Genomic DNA, 17,129 nt, shown 5'->3' on the forward strand with positions numbered 1-17,129 from the left:
TAGAACTCGAAGCTAGTAGAACTCGAAGCTAGTAGAACTCGAAGCTAGTAGAACTCGAAGCTAGTAGAACTCGAAGCTAGTAGAACTCGAAGCTATTATAAAGCTCGAAGCTATATAGAGAAGTACTACTAGAGACTCTTAGGAGACTCTAAAGCTAGGAGACTCTAAAGCTGTCTCGATACGGTGTCTATACTGTATCTATACAGATTTGAACTTAAGGGGGTGGGCACTATAGTACTAGTAACTTAAGTACCTACTACTTGTACTGTATTACCCAGAATTGTTGCTTTTGTCTATCTTCAACATAAGCTCTTCAGAAGTGACCTTCCACCTCTAACGGCGTATACGGCTCCTCCAAGAAAGCTTCCTCTTCAGGAGTGAGAAGTTTGCCCCTTGCACTCAGAGCGTCTTCGATTCGCTGCACGGTACTAAAGCCAATGATGGGGCTCGTGACTCTCTTTAATGTCCAGGCCAACGTGACTTGACTCATAGTCCAGCCCTTCTTTTGGGCGAGCTGCTCAACGCGCTGAATGATCTCAATGGCCTCCTTACGTGTGTTCGAGGGGTCTCCGCCGCCACCGGCAGACCGTTTGGTGTTGCCTCGGAGGCTGAGAGGACGGGCGAGTTGACCCTGAGCCAGCGGACCCCAAGGGCATATGCCGACGCCAGTGGCAGCGCAGAATTTGTTCATCTCTCTCTCCTCTTCTCGGTAAAGGAGACTGTAGTGGTTCTGCATGGCGACGAACTTGGTCCATCCGTTCTTCTCGGCGCAAAATTGCATCATGGCGAACTGATACGTCCACATACTAGATGCACCAAGATAACGGATCTTGCCGGCGACGACGAGCTGATGCAAGGTTTCCATTGTCTCTTCGATCGGCGTATATGGATCGAATCGATGAATCCAGAAGAGATCGATGTATGTCGTGCCTAACCGCTCAAGCGCGCCATCTACGGCGGTTATGAGGGCTTTGCGTGAAAGACCTGATAGAGGGAGGACTGATTAGTCGCGTGGTTTGTTCACCTGATTGCAGAAGGTGTTTTGGAAGGAACCGCGACAAATGCTAGCTGAGATCACCTTCAGAACGTCCCAGCAACAGGGAGGGAAAGCTGGGAAGGGGAAGCGTCATACCAAACTGATTGATATAGTCTTTGCTGGTTCTCAGCTGGTCCATGATGGGATATGCCATGAACTGTTCTTCGCCCAGCACACCCCATGCCTTTGTCATCAGGACCAATTTGTCGCGCGGGATGTTGTATTCCTTGATGGCGCGGCCAATGACTCGCTCACTCTCGCCATTGGAGTAGACGTTGGCTGTATCCCACTTTTGAAATGATCATTAGACTCTCTGCCCCAGAAGCAACAGCAGTGGCTGTGTGCAGGACGTGGATGAGCTCGTTGTACATTAAGTACAAATAGAACTCACAGTGTTGACACCCCGGTCGTAGGCCGCTTTCAATAGCGGCAAGGCTTCGTCGGCCCCGATCACCCAATCTGCCCACTCGGGACTTCCAATAGACATACACCCAACAATTGGAACCGAGACATGCAGGCCCGAATTTCCGAGACGTCTATATTCTGCTTTGGAATTCTCAATCGATTTGGCCACACCGGGTGGCAGAGATGGCGACATTATTGATAGATAGTATGGCTTTTCGAATACGATGGCGGTGCGTGGGCAGATGGACGCTGTTCAATGAAGACACTGAGCTTATAAGGCTGGCTTCAACTGAAAGAGAGAAGAGTAAGAGATGGCAAATGATAGGACCACTGTTACACGAGCACGGACAAGTCCAATCAAAGGTCTGGCCAGTGTTGGGGTTGATGGGATGGGATGGAGGAAGGAACGGCAAGAGTCACTCACGGCTTCCTCTTCTAATACTTCCTGCCTTTTTAGGCAGGAACCAAATGCGGTCAACCCCATTCTCGCGGGACGGAGAAAGCCCTGCGTGGGCATTGGGTCCAGAAGGTCCCAGGTGGATCCCATAGTTACCGGCAGATTGACTTGAGCTAGCAATGAAGTCGAAGCCTCAGTCAAACAACACAATGAAACTTGTAATGAGAATACTTACTGGCGAACTAAGGAGGTATTCACGTAGATGTTTGAGTATCGGTGCTGATTCTGGGATGTTTTGCCACGTGCCACTCTGTTTCGTGCAACAAGTGCCCTGAGTAGCACTGCCGACACAGTGTACAATCACATGGTAGGCTTCTAGACCGGGGTACATAGATACTTGGCGATTTATCGAAGGGTTGTTACCTCAGATCATGGCATAGGCAGGCAGATGGCAACAACCTAGGAGCTTTTGTCAACAGACGATAATAGGTAGGGATGGAGGATGTTGTCTCCCGGCGCGAGATAGTTATCTGTGAAAATGCTATTGCGGTGGTTGAGGCAGATAGATTTAAAGCGGCATCATAGTCTTACCTAGATGAGCTTGATCTCAAATGACTAATACTGCTAGCGTCTGGCATGTGAGTGAGGCCTTGGCATCAAAATATCGAACTCTTAAGCCCAGATGTCTCCAACTTTTTCCCTTCCCTTCTTCTTCTTACCATACAACAGTTCTGTGTCGCAACGATCCCTTCCTCCTTCATGGGAGTGGTCGGTTGATTGTTGCGACGATTCTCGACTCATCGCGTGGAGATATTATTGCACCTCCGTTAATGTCTTTCTTCCCAGTCGACAGAACTGAGATCAACCCGAGACCTTTTCGTCCGCTTCGAGAGAAGGGGACCGGTCTGCCTTGAACTCATCCTGAGACAAAAGCCGTTGCAGCTCGCCTTCTTCGGAGGGCGAGTTCCGGCTTTTCGAACGGGGTTTGCAGTTCGGCGGGCCGTAAGGTGTGTAGGGAGACGTCTTATTCCCAGGCGTGGTGTGATCCTCGTCGAGGAATGATCACCGGGCAAAACCAAGACTATTGTCTACATCACTTTCGAAATGTTCCCAAACAAGCCTATTCAAACCAAAAAATGGTCATACTTTGCCTGCCTTCACTGACGTTTATGCTAACCCTGGGTGACTGGTTCTTGAAAGTTTTCTGATATGACTTGACTCCAGCGTCATGTCTATGCTGTATGAAAATGCAGACCGTTTATCAAATCTAATAGTCTCGCAAAATGCCTGACCTCCGATGCACCCACTTGCAATCCATCTATCCTGCGGCCAAGCCAGGTTGCAGTCATTGGAACGCCTTTCTCTCGTCGATACGCTGAGATCTTGTCGAAACCTATACCGAACGGATCCCATCCTCTCTCTTCGAAGGAGACCGTCTCCTCCTCTATTATCACCACGAAACCAACCCCTTTTCTCGATCAAATCCTGCTCTCAGCTGTCTCAGCGGCTTGACCAACTTCCCCTGCAAAATCGTGTATCGGACGATATTTTCACAATCCTCGGGTCTGACTCTCGCAAGCCAGATCATCTGCACAGCCTCTTTGGCGAGGGGCGCACCGTCGATATCTTCGTCCGAATTGTCCTTTTTCCGTCCTTCGCGCCGATAGATCAGCACGTTGGCGCTATACTTGTGTCCACCGACATGGTTGATGAAATAGATACCCACGCCGCCGGGCCGGTCGTCGTGCATGTCGCGGTACAGGCCCATGGGGCGGAGGATGCGCTCGAACTCCTTGCGTAACAAGGGGGCAGACTGGCCGCAGCGTGCGTCGCGCGTTCGGTGGCTGCACATGAGGATGAGGTAGTCGTAAGGGATAGGTCGGACATTGAAAGACGAAGATACACAGGCTGGGATGGTCTGTGGTTCGAGGGAGTCGCTGCTATGCTGGTCTTGGACATGCAGTTTAGATGCGTCAGACGTACCGTCGTTGTCGTATTGATGTTCAAGTCCATTTTGTTGCTTCTCTTCCGACTCTGCTTGCTTCGTAGTACCGTATCCATTTTCATGGCCATTGACAGCCGTCTTCCGTCGAAGAGGAGTCGTGTTGGTGACGCTTTTCTCGACCACGTCCCGCAGCAACCTCTCGACTTTACTCGGCGCGACTTTCTCAATGACAACCCAAGCCGGAAGCAACAAACAGTCACTAGTGCCTGGTTCTTCTCCTGGGTATCCTCCATCGGGGTCAGTGTCCCAGTTGATCCGTGGCGGCAGATTGCTCGCGCTGAGCATGAGTTTGCCATTCTTGCGATCAACCCCGGCCTTGCCCACCGCTTGCATCACGGACCCCTTCTCGTCTGTGACGTCGCGCACCCAGTCCGTCTTGCCCGTGCCCACGATCAAATGTGTGTTCCATCCCTTGACGTGGCCGTATAACTTGTCGCTCTGGTCCACCGAGAACCGCGAGGGGTAGTGCGTCGTGCAACTCGTGCAGTCGTGGAGGCACTCTTCGCCGTCAACGTCCGGTCGGGTCGCGGGAAAAAGGTCTGTTTCGGTCTTTGCCGTTCTGAACTGATCAGGGCTGTATGCGCTGTCTGCGCGCGAGTTGGAGAGGAACCCCTTGACGCTGCGGAGGAGTGACATTGTGTCGAACTCTCAAACTCGAGATGACGGCTGTTGCGGCGGCGGTCGTGAATAGAGGTCGCAGTCTGCGTGCTGATGGACGGTTCGATTGTAGTCGATCTGCTGTGAACACTGGTGGCGCTTCTGGTATTCCCAGCAAAGGTGAGAGTAATGGAAATCTGATGAACGATGGATGACCACCGACCGATGCAATGCGCAATTCACGACGTCGAGTTCGAGCCTCGAATGTCAAGCAAGATGCTGTGTTCACACAATTGGGTTGTTGAATGGGTATTCAGGCTTCTGGTCTTCTTCGTCTGTGACTCCTTCTCCGCACGCGAGAATCGTGAGGCCTGTGGTGAATAATAAAATGATAGGGCGCAGCCTTCGGAGTTTGGAGTATTTGGATCCCTAGGCGTGGGTTTCGGAGTTGTATATCGTGAAGGAACGTGGTCAAGTGCTGCGGCGCGTTGTCCGTTGTCCGATGCCCATCCACCGGTAGCGAATACCGTGTACTGGCGCAGATGCTCAGAGTAGATACCTCGAGTAGAAGATACCTTACTCTGCAGCTATTCTGTCAGTCACCACGCCGTGTTTTTCAGACAGAGGCAGTTTGATTGATTGACTGTCCCCCTCACGGCGCTCCACAACCCTGCAATCAGATGAGAGATAGAGTTATCTGCAAGTGCTTCGATTGACTCTTTTGGATCTGATTGTGCGGATGCGGAGGACACCGATCTTATCAATCAGATTCAGACGCCCAATGACTGGTGACAGACGACTTCCGGAGACAGTTGTGTTCAGACGGTTCGCAGATGGGGTTGCTCGGTAGGTCGAAGTGAACGATGCCACGACGGACGCACGAATAGTGGAATGGTTCTACACGGGCAGAAGAGAAAGGGAAAAAGATCAATTCCTGATGGTCGTTGATCAATCTTCAATACCATGGATGGCCTTACTGCGTTCTTATACTACGACCAAGTAACAAATTATCTCCGATGCTATTCGTTCCATCAATGCGTCGGCCGTTACTTGGCTTGTTTCGACCGAGATGTCCGGCTCGTAGCACCGAGCCTTGTTTTCTCTCTCTCTCTCTCTCTCTCTCTCTCTCTCTCTCTCATATCCACAGTATCCGCAGATGATACATTCCGAGTACGTCGTACTGACAGATGGCTCACCTCCCTAATCCCTGACCCCTGGTCAGGGATGCTACATGTACTCTGTACGGTATACTGTGGTAGGTGCCAGTCTAATCGCCATCGCCCTATGGCAGGAGAAGGCTGCAAGAGACCAACGAATGGCTTTCTTCTTAATAAGCATACGAATGCACCATTGCTGACCCCAGGTACGCCAACGGTGAGGTAAGGTAAGTAGGTATACAAGACAGCTATTCCAATTCACAATCAGTCGCCCAAGACCAACAACCATCGCCATGTTGACGGGCATACCGCGCCATTATGCTTTTCCCGAGTCAATCAGAGGTTTGCATGGGACAATGCGAGTCAAGGAGACATGATACACGGGTAGGGTGAAAGACAGTATCAGCAGTGCTGTGTCTCACAGGCTTATATGAATCTCTTTTCATCATAACCTGGCGGACTGAAAAGCTATTCTCTTGATGGTGCGTCCACTTTCACCTCCTAAACATAGCAGCTGTCTCGTCCTTGCGCCAATCGATCTCCAAATTGGAATCATAGACCCGATCAATCACCAATTTCATGCGATCATACGCATGGGCGTAACGCGTGGCGCACTCGTCAAAGACCCGGCCGATCAAAGCCCTATTGCTCGAATTGGTCGGGTCATCCGCATCGGTGAAGTGCTTCTCGATGCGCTTCTTCAGCGTGTCGATGCCCTTTCTGATTTCCCTCGTGTCGTGCGCTGCGAGGACCTTCTTGGCCGAACTTCGCGAATGGCTGGGCTTGTTGGCAATGCTCGCATACGAGTCGGTCGAGTTCAACTTCATCAGGGCTTCGGTGCTCTCGAGGAAATCAAGCCATTTGCCCAAGGGCCGCCGTATCACCGCGTCGGTATATTGCGCCAGATGCGTCAACTGGTCGCGAGATGCCCGCTCGGTCCACTCTTCTAAAACAACGTTGTGGTGAGTCTTGACCTCTTCCGCAAAGAAGTTCATGTTTTCGATCAGCATGATGTGATAGTTCAAGGCTTCTTTATCCTCCGGGTCTCCGCTTGTCGGGGCGGCAGCGGTCGAATGCACAGCGGCGCCCGAGCTCGCAGGGTTATCTTTGGCGATGAAACTCAACGATTCCCACATAGCCTTGAGAAGCTTGGTGTACGCGTCATTAACGATAAATCGTACCTCGAGCGACTCTTGGTGCGAGAATTCTTGAGGTATCATCTCCTCGACAGCCGAAGCGAACTCGGGAAATACTCTCATGAACGAGATCAATCCTTTTCTCTTCTTCACCTTGACCTTGGTCTCTTCGATGGCTTTGACCTGCTCTTCGACAAACTTGTGGAAGAGACCAATGACTCGGTCATGAAGAAGCCTTACCGTGCGGGTGATGAACTCCTGGTTGGTCTCCTCGAACTTCGCCAGACACTGCTCGAGAGAGACGAGGATGCCGACGCCTTGTAACTGGTCCATCCGGAGCACCCAATCAACCAGCGATTGAAGGTCTGTAACCCAAAAGCCATAGATTCCCTCGGTAGTATTCTGGACAACCTTGGCCATGTTTCGGTCCGGATCGTATGATTGCTTGGCCTGCAAATCAGGCACCTTACGTTGTTCTGGGGGATGCGACTGTACCATCTCCGCAAAATCCGCGTTGGACTGTGACTCCAGATGGAAGAAGTGCACGATGAAGTTTTGCTCCTCCGAGATGGCGGTGGCTTGCTGCTCGAGGACTGTATCGAAGACCACCCACGCCTCCGGCTTGCCCTCGCGCTTATCACCCATTGACTGTCTCAGGGCGCTTGTCTTGACCGTTTTGCCGCGCCTTACTGTGAGCTTGCGGGCAGTCGAAGTCAGCGACTCTTCCGCCTTTTCCTTCTCTTGATGTGTAAACAGAATCTCCTGTTCATCCCCGGTCGGCTTTCTGACGTTTCTTCTCAGACTCATGGTGAAGTCGCGGAACTGCTCTTGATAGATAGGCTTGACGTTGATCTCGTAACTGCTGATCAGCGTCTGCCATTCATATTGGTTAACTTCCCGCACGAAAAGCATCATGGCATTGTAAATCCAAAGATCTTGTCGTGAAGCGGAGAGCGCCCTGAGATTGAGCGTGATGGTCGTTCCCGACGATATACTAGCTGCGTTCTCTTCACTGGTGCGTTGCTCCGCCATCTGAAACATGGCTTTCATGTGTTGGTTGAACCGGCTGATGAACATCATGCTCGCTTGTCTGTACTCTTCCTTTTTCTGTTGCACTGCCCGCATTTGGACAAGATTAGTGTCTGCATAGATAGGCACTCCTGTTCCCTCCGTTGATGATGCGGCGGCTTGACGGAGTTTGTTTTGACGTAGTTCAGGGTCGATAGTCAGCATGGCCCCATAGAGCAGCGATAGAGATCTTTCGATTGCCTGCACACCATCCAGGCTGTCAACCGGTGCAGCATGGAGAGCTCGCAAGTCTCCAGACGATATTGTCAACGTCTTCAACAGAGTCTGCAGTTCGGATTGCAGCAACTTCTGATTTGCTGTCTGCACCTGTAACCCTTGTCCTTGGGCTTCAATGTATTCAATGTCGTCATGCAGCGTATCCAACTCATGGGCGTAGAGCGTCAGCAGGCCATCCAGCTCTTCACATTCCGCAATGGCTTTGTCAAAGGCTGTTGCGAGCTCTTGTACTTTATTTTCTTGTTGTTCAAGATGGCCCAGCCAGCCACTTGCTTGAGCACGCCCGATTTCCCTACGAATGTTCGTCTCGAAGTCTTCCACCTTTTGCTGACTGAGAAGTCTTCCCTCCCACCCAAACTCGGTAAGAAGCTCATTGAATTCGGCTCCACGACCATCCAGGATTCTTGGATCGATTCCCAAGGTCGCACAATATTTCTCAACATCCGCTTCCAGCTGCTGCCGACGCCTTCTCTGAGGTGAACGAGACCGTGCTTTGTCAGGAGAATCTGCTCTTGGTTGCTGCTTAGCCACATCTGCCTCAATCGGTGCAGGCACAATTGCAGGCACAACTGCAGGTACAGCTGCAGGCGTCTCAGACCGCGCTACGGTTTCCAAGGTCGCAGTCCTCTCGATTTGCACTTTCGGAATGGACTCATTTTGCACGGGTTTGGAGGTGGGTTGGATTTTCTCATTCCCTGGGATGGCGATGTCAGGGGTGCCGCTCCTTGCGCTGTCGGAGCTCATGCCTCTTGACAATGGGGCTGGAACCACGCTGGTAATGCCATCGGGTTCGTTTGACTGCCTCTCCTGCATCGCTTTCAATCGAGCAGCGGCGCCACCTTGACGTGGTTGGAAGGCCGTTGCGGCAAGCGCAGCTCTACGGAACCGACTGGCGATATCCTTTTCCGACTTTTTCTTGATCATGGGGCCGAGACCCGGGCGATGCTCTTCTTCGACTTTTGGCAGAGGTGGTGCCTCCATAGGTTCTGCTGTTATCGGTTCGCTTGTTATCTTCTGATGTGTGGATTCTGATGCGGCCAACTCGCCAATTGCGGTCCCCTTAGTTGCCTCGTCCTGCTGTGGCTTTTCATTGGTAAAGTAATCAGCATCCTGCTTGGGTTGCTCTTCTTTCTCTTGGAGTCCACTAGGTGTCCCAAGAGGAGTAACGAAAGCGCTGTTGTCGTGACTTGGAGGCCCCGGTTCATCGGATTTGGTTTCTGGAACCGGAGGAATCGACATTTTACGTTCCAGCAACGGTTCGTGATCATGCGCTGGAATGCTAGGCACAGGTTCCGATGGCCTACGGTCACTAGCGGCGGTACCAGGTCTTCTGTTGTTGATAGCGTCGCCTCCAGCCGCGTTGTCGACTGGGGCTTGGCTGGGTGCTGGTAATAGCCTTTGTCCTGGATAGTCAGGACTTGGAGACTTCGTGACTCCATGACCGTTGGGCCGAAGAGGGGGGGGTTCAAGAGATACCTCGGTGCGATGAAGTGATGACTGCGAAGCTTTGGGGCTGATAGAGGGTCGCGAAGTAGGTGGTTGTATACTGTCAGACAGGGATGGCACTCGACCGTCATCTCGCCGGAAATGACTGCCATACGGCTGAGCACGCGGCGCATCAGGTACATGGTGCTCCCTGTCCGGCCTACCCAGTGGACGGTTTTCGCCCCGGAAAGATGGGCCATCTGTATTAGCCGGGTAAGAACCCTGATTCCGGATAGCGCGTTCTCTTTCGTGCGGATTGACGCGGTTGCCGTCCCGGCTGGGTGGCTTCTGGCCAGTATAAGGAGACTGCGATCGGTGCGCACTCAACGCTGGGACGGCCGGTGGAGGAGGAAGATGGTGCGGTCGCTCGGGCGGTATTGTTGGGGATAAAGCGGCATTTTGAATCGGAGTGCCTTGAGACGACTGTGTGCCCGTGAGGTGGGCAAGCTCTTGCGGTCCGAAGCCTATGAGGTCAGGTATCCTGCCGCCTGTGTATTTCCGATATATTTTGACGAGACTGGCAATAAAGAAATCTTTCTCTTTGGCCGTGTCTGCCGACCAGAAATATGGCTTCCCCAGCGTGACTATGAAGCCAGTATTAGACGCCCATTGTTTCTCCACATGTTGTTGCGGCGTCGCAGGCACCATAGACGAGTATGAGGTGATCGCATTCAACTCATCCAGGTTCCATGTCTTGCCGATCGAGTATGTACCATTCGGGTTTTCGCGGGCTTTGTGGACTCGAACCTTGCCCGACCTTCGAACTGCGACAAGAATGACCCTAGGTTTCTTGTTGGACGGAGGGGACTCTGGAGGAGGCGGCGACGACGGATAGGAGGCATCCTCGGTGACTCGCACATGGGTGATGTAGGATTCCAGTTGCATCCCATCAGGGTCCCGTTTGTGGAAGCAGCTCTCAATGATACGCCTCTTCTCATCTTCGAAACGCGCTGCGAGGGATTGAATGCTTTCTGCTGACGCGGACTGTTTGGCGTCGTGTCTGCCAAAGGAGCCCTCTCGGCCGCCGTTTGAGACCGCAGGCTGCTGTCGAGGCCCGGCGTACGGTGGTTGCTGAGACATTGTGCAAAGATATCGTGGCGGAGGGCATCATCTTCTGGCGTTAAGAATAAGGGGACCGTATGCGCATCGTGCAGGGACAGGCCAGGCCTATATTGATATGATCACTGTTGGTGTCGCAGGAAGGAAGATATTGTATGAACTTCGCGTGACGGCGAGACGTGTGCTCTGGCGAAACGTGTAGCAAAGTTGATCCTACGTTTGTTAATTAACGGCAGGGTCGGGTATGGAGGAGATGCTGAGCGCTCAGTCCGCGAGTTGTGGCTGTGACAGATGAAGTCGCCAATCATCAACTATTAACCCGATCGAGGCATCTTGCACGCCAACCCCATTTTAGCGCGATGGTGCCAAACGTGTCTACTCCGAAAGACCTCTACTGAAATTATCCCTGTTAAGATGCTTCACCTACCGAAGCTACTAAAAGGTACATTGCTACCAGAATAACACTGTACAAGTACACTGTCAAGTCGTCTCTCTCTCAGATAAGTTGATTGGGCCTATCCAAATCCACAAGTTTCGACAAGGATACTTCATGACATGAGGTCAAGCCTCAGCCTTTTCACCTGGCTGGTCACTTACAATACCAGACAGTTTGTTTGTCGCGTGTTGATTGTCCACATCCAAGCAAATCTCAACTCATCGCCGTCGCAGCTCCTCAGGACGCCAGGCTGATTGAAATAGTGCGCAAGTGATCGTAGTCGTGAAAGGCGGGAATTATTCCCTCCCTGTATTCAACCAGTCCAAACTCCTGATTCAACCCTCAAAAAGGAAACAAGAAAAGGTTCCTTTCTCGTTAGGCCCCGAATAATCTTTCACAGTTCTCCACCATCCACATCACGGCCTCATTCTTCGGCTTCGTATCGCTCAGCTCACGGCTGATGTTCTCAGACCTCATGATGGTGGGTGCAAAGACGACAGCGATATTCATACTGGTCATTAGGTTGACTTTCTCCTGCTCGACGACGCGTGCCAAATGCTGCATGAGATAACTCAGGGTCTCATAGTGGACTCGAGGCAGATCCTCCAAGGCGCGTTCCATAGCATCAATCCTACTTTCCTTCTCCGTGATGACAGTCGTGTCGAGAAGCTTGTCGTAGACATCGTAGGTGATGAGTGGCACCGGTAGCCGTCTGAAATACTGCTTCAATCCCGAAGTGACAGCGTGTATATCGAGGTCGGGGTCCGAGATATCAAAGTCTTTGGTAGGATTTTCAAACCACTCCTTGACTTGCAGGACTTGTGAATTGCCGCCTGATTTTCGGTAAATACCTTCTACGTCCATGCCTGAATATTGGTCAGTACGAAACACATCTTGGAAATGGAAGGAAAGGTACCTCGTGCTTCTACTTCTTCGACGCAGCGCCGGACGATTGAAGGAACCGATGTTTTCTCAAAGTCGGCCCGTTGCTCAAGATCCGAGCCATACAGTTCTGCGACAGGTTAGCACTGGGCTGGAGTGAGAGGGAGGGATATCCTTACGTGTAGCTGCGTCAACCAGAAGCGAGGGTGTACTCGCGTTAGCCTGCTGCGCGTACAGACCATTGGGTTTGATCGCTGCTTTCTGGTTGCCACCAAAAAACCCAAATCCGCCGCCTTGCTTCACAGGCTCTGGATTCGACTTAGACATGGACGAATACTCCTGACCTACAGGAGCCCCGTATGCTCCTGTTTCGGCAAACTGGAGATCTCGGCTGTACGTCTGCTGCGTAGAGGAAAAGGCGCCCTTCAAGCCTTTCGTGACCCCCTTGGCAACCTTCTGGCCTCTTCTCCAGTCAAACTTCTTGGGTTGTCCCTTTCGGATATTCACCATCTGGGGACCTTGGAGCACAGTAACCGGCTCTGCCTCGCTTGCCTGAAGCGTGCTTGCCGATTCGATGTTGCTCAGATCGGTTGACAAGTTGCGCACTTCTCGTGAATCGATGGACAGATTCGATTTCTCCTTGTGATGAGAATAGATTCCCAGCCCATTGATGGCAGCCTTGGGAGTTTCCGCCTGGACGCCTGAGTTGGCCTTGTACAAACCTTGAATCTGATGAACCAGTTGATTGTTCAGCTCTGCGAGCTGGGCGTTCTTCGACGAGAGCTGCTCAAATTCCATGAAACTCTTGTCCTTCATCTGAGTCAGGTTCGCGATTTCGTCCACCAGGTCGTTTCGTCTCTGTATGGACTCTTCGATCTGAGGCGCGAACGAGTTCTTTAACTTTTCCAGTGACTCGGCGAACTCGCGCAGTACTGTACTCCTCATCTTGGAGACATCAAATGGCTCGCCGCTGCGTTTCGCGACAGCCAAATGTTCAGTTAGCACCTCCAATTCGCGGACCACAATCTCTTTCTGGGTATCCAGCACTACTATGGTCGACCTCTTCTCCTTCAATTCTGAATTGACCTGCTTGATGTCTGCGGCCGAGTCTAGCTGTGACTCTAGCTCGGCAATCCGCTTTTCCCTCTCTATCGTCTTCTGCCGCTCGCGCCGCAGCTCATTCTTGAACCACGCAAGCTCGTCCCGGTTTTCCGGCGATACACTGCTTGGGCTGCTGATTTCTTGGCCGATCGACATGGTCGGCACGGCCGGTGATCGAGGCCACCGGTCCCGTGAGAGTCTGCCAGTCTTGTCACTATAGCTGCGGCCGTGACGAACGGAGTTTGAGACTCGTCTGAGAAAAGACTCATGCGCATTTGTCTCGTCCGCGCCCATTATTCGAGCCATATCCTCATCCATAGTGAATTCACCACCTGTAGAATACCTCGGAAGCCCTAACGCTTTCTGGCCGTCCAGATATCGCTGATGTTCGGACTGCAGCGTACTGGATGATTCATTCCTCGATCTTGAATGGTCCGCAGGAGGTAGAGGTGGCACACGGGGGTCGACGAAGGATTCATTGGCTCCCTTTCCTGCACTTGGGAGGTCTGTCTGATTCATAGAGTCATCGGCGGTATCAAAGATGCTCCTGGAGCTGGGCGAACCAATGGGGCCAGATATGATTTTGCCGCCGTTTGCTCTCGCAAGATCGGTAGAAACCCCGGGTGAGAAGGCCGCGGTGGCGTGGCCGTTAACGGCGCTGCTGAGGCTGGAAGGAATGTTTGCTGAAGAGCTGATATCTTTCCGTGGGATTGTCTGCCCTCGCTTTGTGCTCTCCAGAGAATCGCCACGCTTAGGTAAACTCTGCAGTAGAGATGCTGTCGGCAATTGAGCTGGTCGGGGCGAGCTACCGGTTCCGCTGTGAGGACTCGACTCTCTTGAGAGCTGGGGGGTGGAAAAGCCTCGATCTGACGGCGAGTCTACGTCGGAACCAGGCGTCTTCGCTGCCGTGGATTGATCCAGCAAATCGCCAGGTGTTTCCGCCTGCGGAATAGAGGCTCTTGACCGAGAATTGGAAGCGGACGCAGCATGCTTCTTGGATTTTGGAGCTTCCTGCAATTTGAATCTTTCACCCAGAGAAGCATCGTTCGTACGAGCCATCTGGGACAAGCGCGGCGAGCCCTCTATCCTGGAAGAGCGATCGATAGAGGAGTAAGGGGATGCGTTAGCAGAGCCAGTTCTGCTGACGTTGCCACCAGATCGACTCCGCTCCACCAGATCTCGAGACGGTTGGCGCCCCTTTTCCTGGTAGGCGATGTGAGGACTCGACGTGTTCGACTTGGACGGGGGCAACTGCGCCATGGGTGGCGTCGGCCTACTCGAAAAGTAATCTTTGGGCTTTTCTTCGATCTGTCGCGGGGTCGCTTGGCTTGAGACACTGGGGGACTGAGTGGATGGTTGAGGTGTAGGGTCAAAAGCAACTGGTATCAGGAATTCCTCACCACCCCCAGATAGATCGGAACGCTGAGACATCATCGAATGCCTATTGTTCCGGAAAGTCGTTGACGGTAGCGTCAGCATATCTGAAAAGAAACTGTGATCAGTGTCAAGCTTATCGAGTCAATAGATCGGCTACCTACCACGTGGAGGATTCTGATCCGAAGATGATGGCCTGGAGTCACTATCCCTCTGGAACTCACTCATGGTCTTTGCGACAGAAGGCACATCAGCTGGCACATCAGCGGAACCCTCTGGGTATGGCGACTGCTCTTCCGGAACATAGGCCGTTTTCCTGGCCTCTGGCGGAGGGATGGCGGGCAAGGATTTATCCAGCTGGACGCTTTGGTTTGCGGAGAGCTTGGAGCGCTGCGCAGAATTTTTGGCGGTTCTCTTGCGCCTCCTTGCCATCAATGCTTCGTGACAGTCCATACAGAAAATCCCTTGAGACGTCCGCGCATATCGGAGGTTTTCTATCTTTCTCTTGCAATTGCGACATTTGAAACAATTGGCACAAAAAGCCTGATCTCCAGTCAGAATCGCAAGGTCCTCAATCTTGCTCCCGCAGCTGCTGCAGCTGTACGTGCAATTGTTGCAGATCAACGAGCCGTCGCCTAAGAGGAGGAGGTTCGCATCGGAATCCAAGGCAGTGCCACATGTGTTGCAGCGGAAACAATCAATATGCCATCTGTTGCCGGCTGTCGATTGGTCAGTGATTGCACGAACATGCGGATGAGAAGAGAAATACCAAGTTCAAAGGCTTTGCCTTCTTCCAGGATCTTGAGTTTGCGTTAGCAGCTGCCTCATCATGTTGTATTGCATAACCAACCTGTCCGCATCCTTTACAGGGAAATGGAGCATCATCCGGATCCATTGGCGACTCCGGAAAAGTCACAGGAGACTCCAGCGCGGCCTCCATGATGTCGGGTTGCTTTATCGTATTCTGCACAACGGGCCTGCCAGGTCGACATATGGTGAGCTGTGCCAACCTATTCGACACCAAACAATCAAACCACCAGGTATACCCAGTAGTATTTCATGAAGAATGTCGTTTTCTGTACAGCTCTTTCAAACACGCTCAACACCGGTACATTGCATAGTATGGTAATCCCACTCTTCACACTGTTGGCTGACAATGATGTTGTATGCAACCTAAACACGACTCAAGCACGACTTGGTGACAGTGACAATCAACACAGTTGCGGTCGATGGTAGGAAGGGCCGTTGGTCGGTGACCAACTAAGCGATCGTCAAGCCGGAAATATATGTTGATCAGTCAGATAGTATCAGTCGCTGCTCGTGACAAAGGTAAGCAAAAGAGGTCGAGACAAGTAAACGAGAGATCGTTGGTGTCAGCTCGTACAGGCCCAGGATTAGAAGGTTGCGCAGACAGCAAAGGCTGAAGGCGCGGCGCGTCTGATGCGGTGCAGGTCGTGAAGGGCGGTGGACGGTGACGTTCCGTGTGTACAGCACAGTGCTTAGGATGAGAGGAGAGGAAAGAGGTGCATCGAGAAAGGTCTGGCGTCGTTGTTGTGTTTTCAGCAAGGGTGTGTAAAGAAGAAGGTTGGTTCAAAGTGCTGATGCTCGACTCGGAGGACAATCTGCCTCGTGCAGTGTGCGCGATAGATAGATTGCTTGCTTGATTATTATGCGTGACTCGGAAGAGACAGAGCTGCAATGCAGTACTAGGAGAGGACAAGGCGCCGCAGGCACAACTTGAACTACTGGCGGCCTGCGAATTGGCGCTGGAGCCAGAAAGCGGTCCAGCAAAGGCTTGATGAGGGGGCAGATGAGCGTCTGACTTCCATCCTGACAGGTTCATAGCCCCCAGATTTCCCGGTTGGCTCCTATTCGAGGTCTCCTAGGTGCCTAGAGGTGTGCGATGATTAGGCGGCCCAGGCCTAGCGTCGAGCCTAATAATTAAAGGAGGCGCATCAACCACGCCGGGAATGGGCTTAATTGCCCTTAAACAGTTAAACACGCAATGAACAACGAATCCATCAATCAAGTTCTCTTCAGCGACAACGCGTTGTCTCCATATCTTCTTAGTTAAACTGCTGTCATGCTAGTTGACACCCTGATCGCCTCGAAAGATGGGGGAGAGGGCCAAAGAAGGACAAGTTAAGGGGGTTTGTCTGGTGTCGAAGGGAGATCTAGCCAGCCTGGGACCCCTTGGGGTGTTGTGGTTCACCACAGTTGGCGGACTCTGTACAGTGTGCTGCAGTCATGGTATCTATATCAATCCATCTACTAGTAAATCATTGCCAGCAGTGATAGCGGCTTTCCTTTGGTCTCAGTTCGGTATACTAGGGCGATATTCCAGGAGCATGCCAGGCTCATCGAAAATACCACCAATGCTACACGACAATATTCGTTGACAGACGTTTGTGACTGCTGTGCCACCACGCTCACACGGCTGCTGCTTTGCTGTCACATTCTGACCTGTCTCCACGTGGTGTGGTGAGTGAGTGAGTGAGACAGCGACAACGACAGCAACTGCAGCAAGGGAGATAGATTCCGTAAATTAGACCAGGCCACTTGCAGAAAGGTGTTGTTTCACTGGATCTTTCTAATCAACATGAATCTCACAGAATCCGCTTTCTGGGTTAATGTTGCGACGCGGCCAGCGGCCAGTGGCTGTCGAGCGTAGAGTCGTACTGTATATCTCAGGGTGTTATCAAACCGGACTACACATCAACTGCCGAGCGGCGGCGATACGAAACGACAACAACA

At 52.1% G+C, this 17,129-nt stretch overlaps 4 protein-coding genes across 4 annotated transcripts; all 4 read right to left on the reverse strand.

The window, feature by feature from the left end:
• Positions 1–313: 313 nt before the first annotated feature.
• Positions 314–1,634, reverse strand: A1O1_07644 (alcohol dehydrogenase; the record flags this gene model as incomplete). Its single annotated transcript, XM_007728511.1, has 3 exons — positions 314–984; positions 1,133–1,325; positions 1,428–1,634. 3 exons carry the CDS (start codon positions 1,632–1,634, stop codon positions 314–316), a joined length of 1,071 nt encoding a protein of 356 aa, XP_007726701.1.
• Positions 1,635–3,288: 1,654 nt separating this feature from the next.
• A1O1_07645 (uncharacterized protein) lies at positions 3,289–4,479 on the reverse strand (the record flags this gene model as incomplete). Its single annotated transcript, XM_007728512.1, has 1 exon — positions 3,289–4,479. The coding sequence occupies one exon, from the start codon at positions 4,477–4,479 to the stop codon at positions 3,289–3,291; it is 1,191 nt and encodes a 396-aa protein (XP_007726702.1).
• A 1,612-nt stretch (positions 4,480–6,091) lies between these two features.
• On the reverse strand, positions 6,092–10,603 carry A1O1_07646 (uncharacterized protein; the record flags this gene model as incomplete). The annotated part of the gene is made up of 1 exon (XM_007728513.1): positions 6,092–10,603. The coding sequence occupies one exon, from the start codon at positions 10,601–10,603 to the stop codon at positions 6,092–6,094; it is 4,512 nt and encodes a 1,503-aa protein (XP_007726703.1).
• Positions 10,604–11,393: 790 nt separating this feature from the next.
• On the reverse strand, positions 11,394–15,315 carry A1O1_07647 (uncharacterized protein; the record flags this gene model as incomplete). The annotated part of the gene is made up of 6 exons (XM_007728514.1): positions 11,394–11,884; positions 11,935–12,030; positions 12,080–14,493; positions 14,536–15,094; positions 15,145–15,175; positions 15,226–15,315. The coding sequence occupies 6 exons, from the start codon at positions 15,313–15,315 to the stop codon at positions 11,394–11,396; spliced, it is 3,681 nt and encodes a 1,226-aa protein (XP_007726704.1).
• Between the last annotated feature and the right edge of the window lie 1,814 nt (positions 15,316–17,129).

Source organism: Capronia coronata (assembly GCF_000585585.1).
Source record: "Capronia coronata CBS 617.96 chromosome Unknown acBCG-supercont1.7, whole genome shotgun sequence".
In the NCBI taxonomy this organism is placed as follows: Eukaryota; Fungi; Ascomycota; class Eurotiomycetes; order Chaetothyriales; family Herpotrichiellaceae; genus Capronia; species Capronia coronata.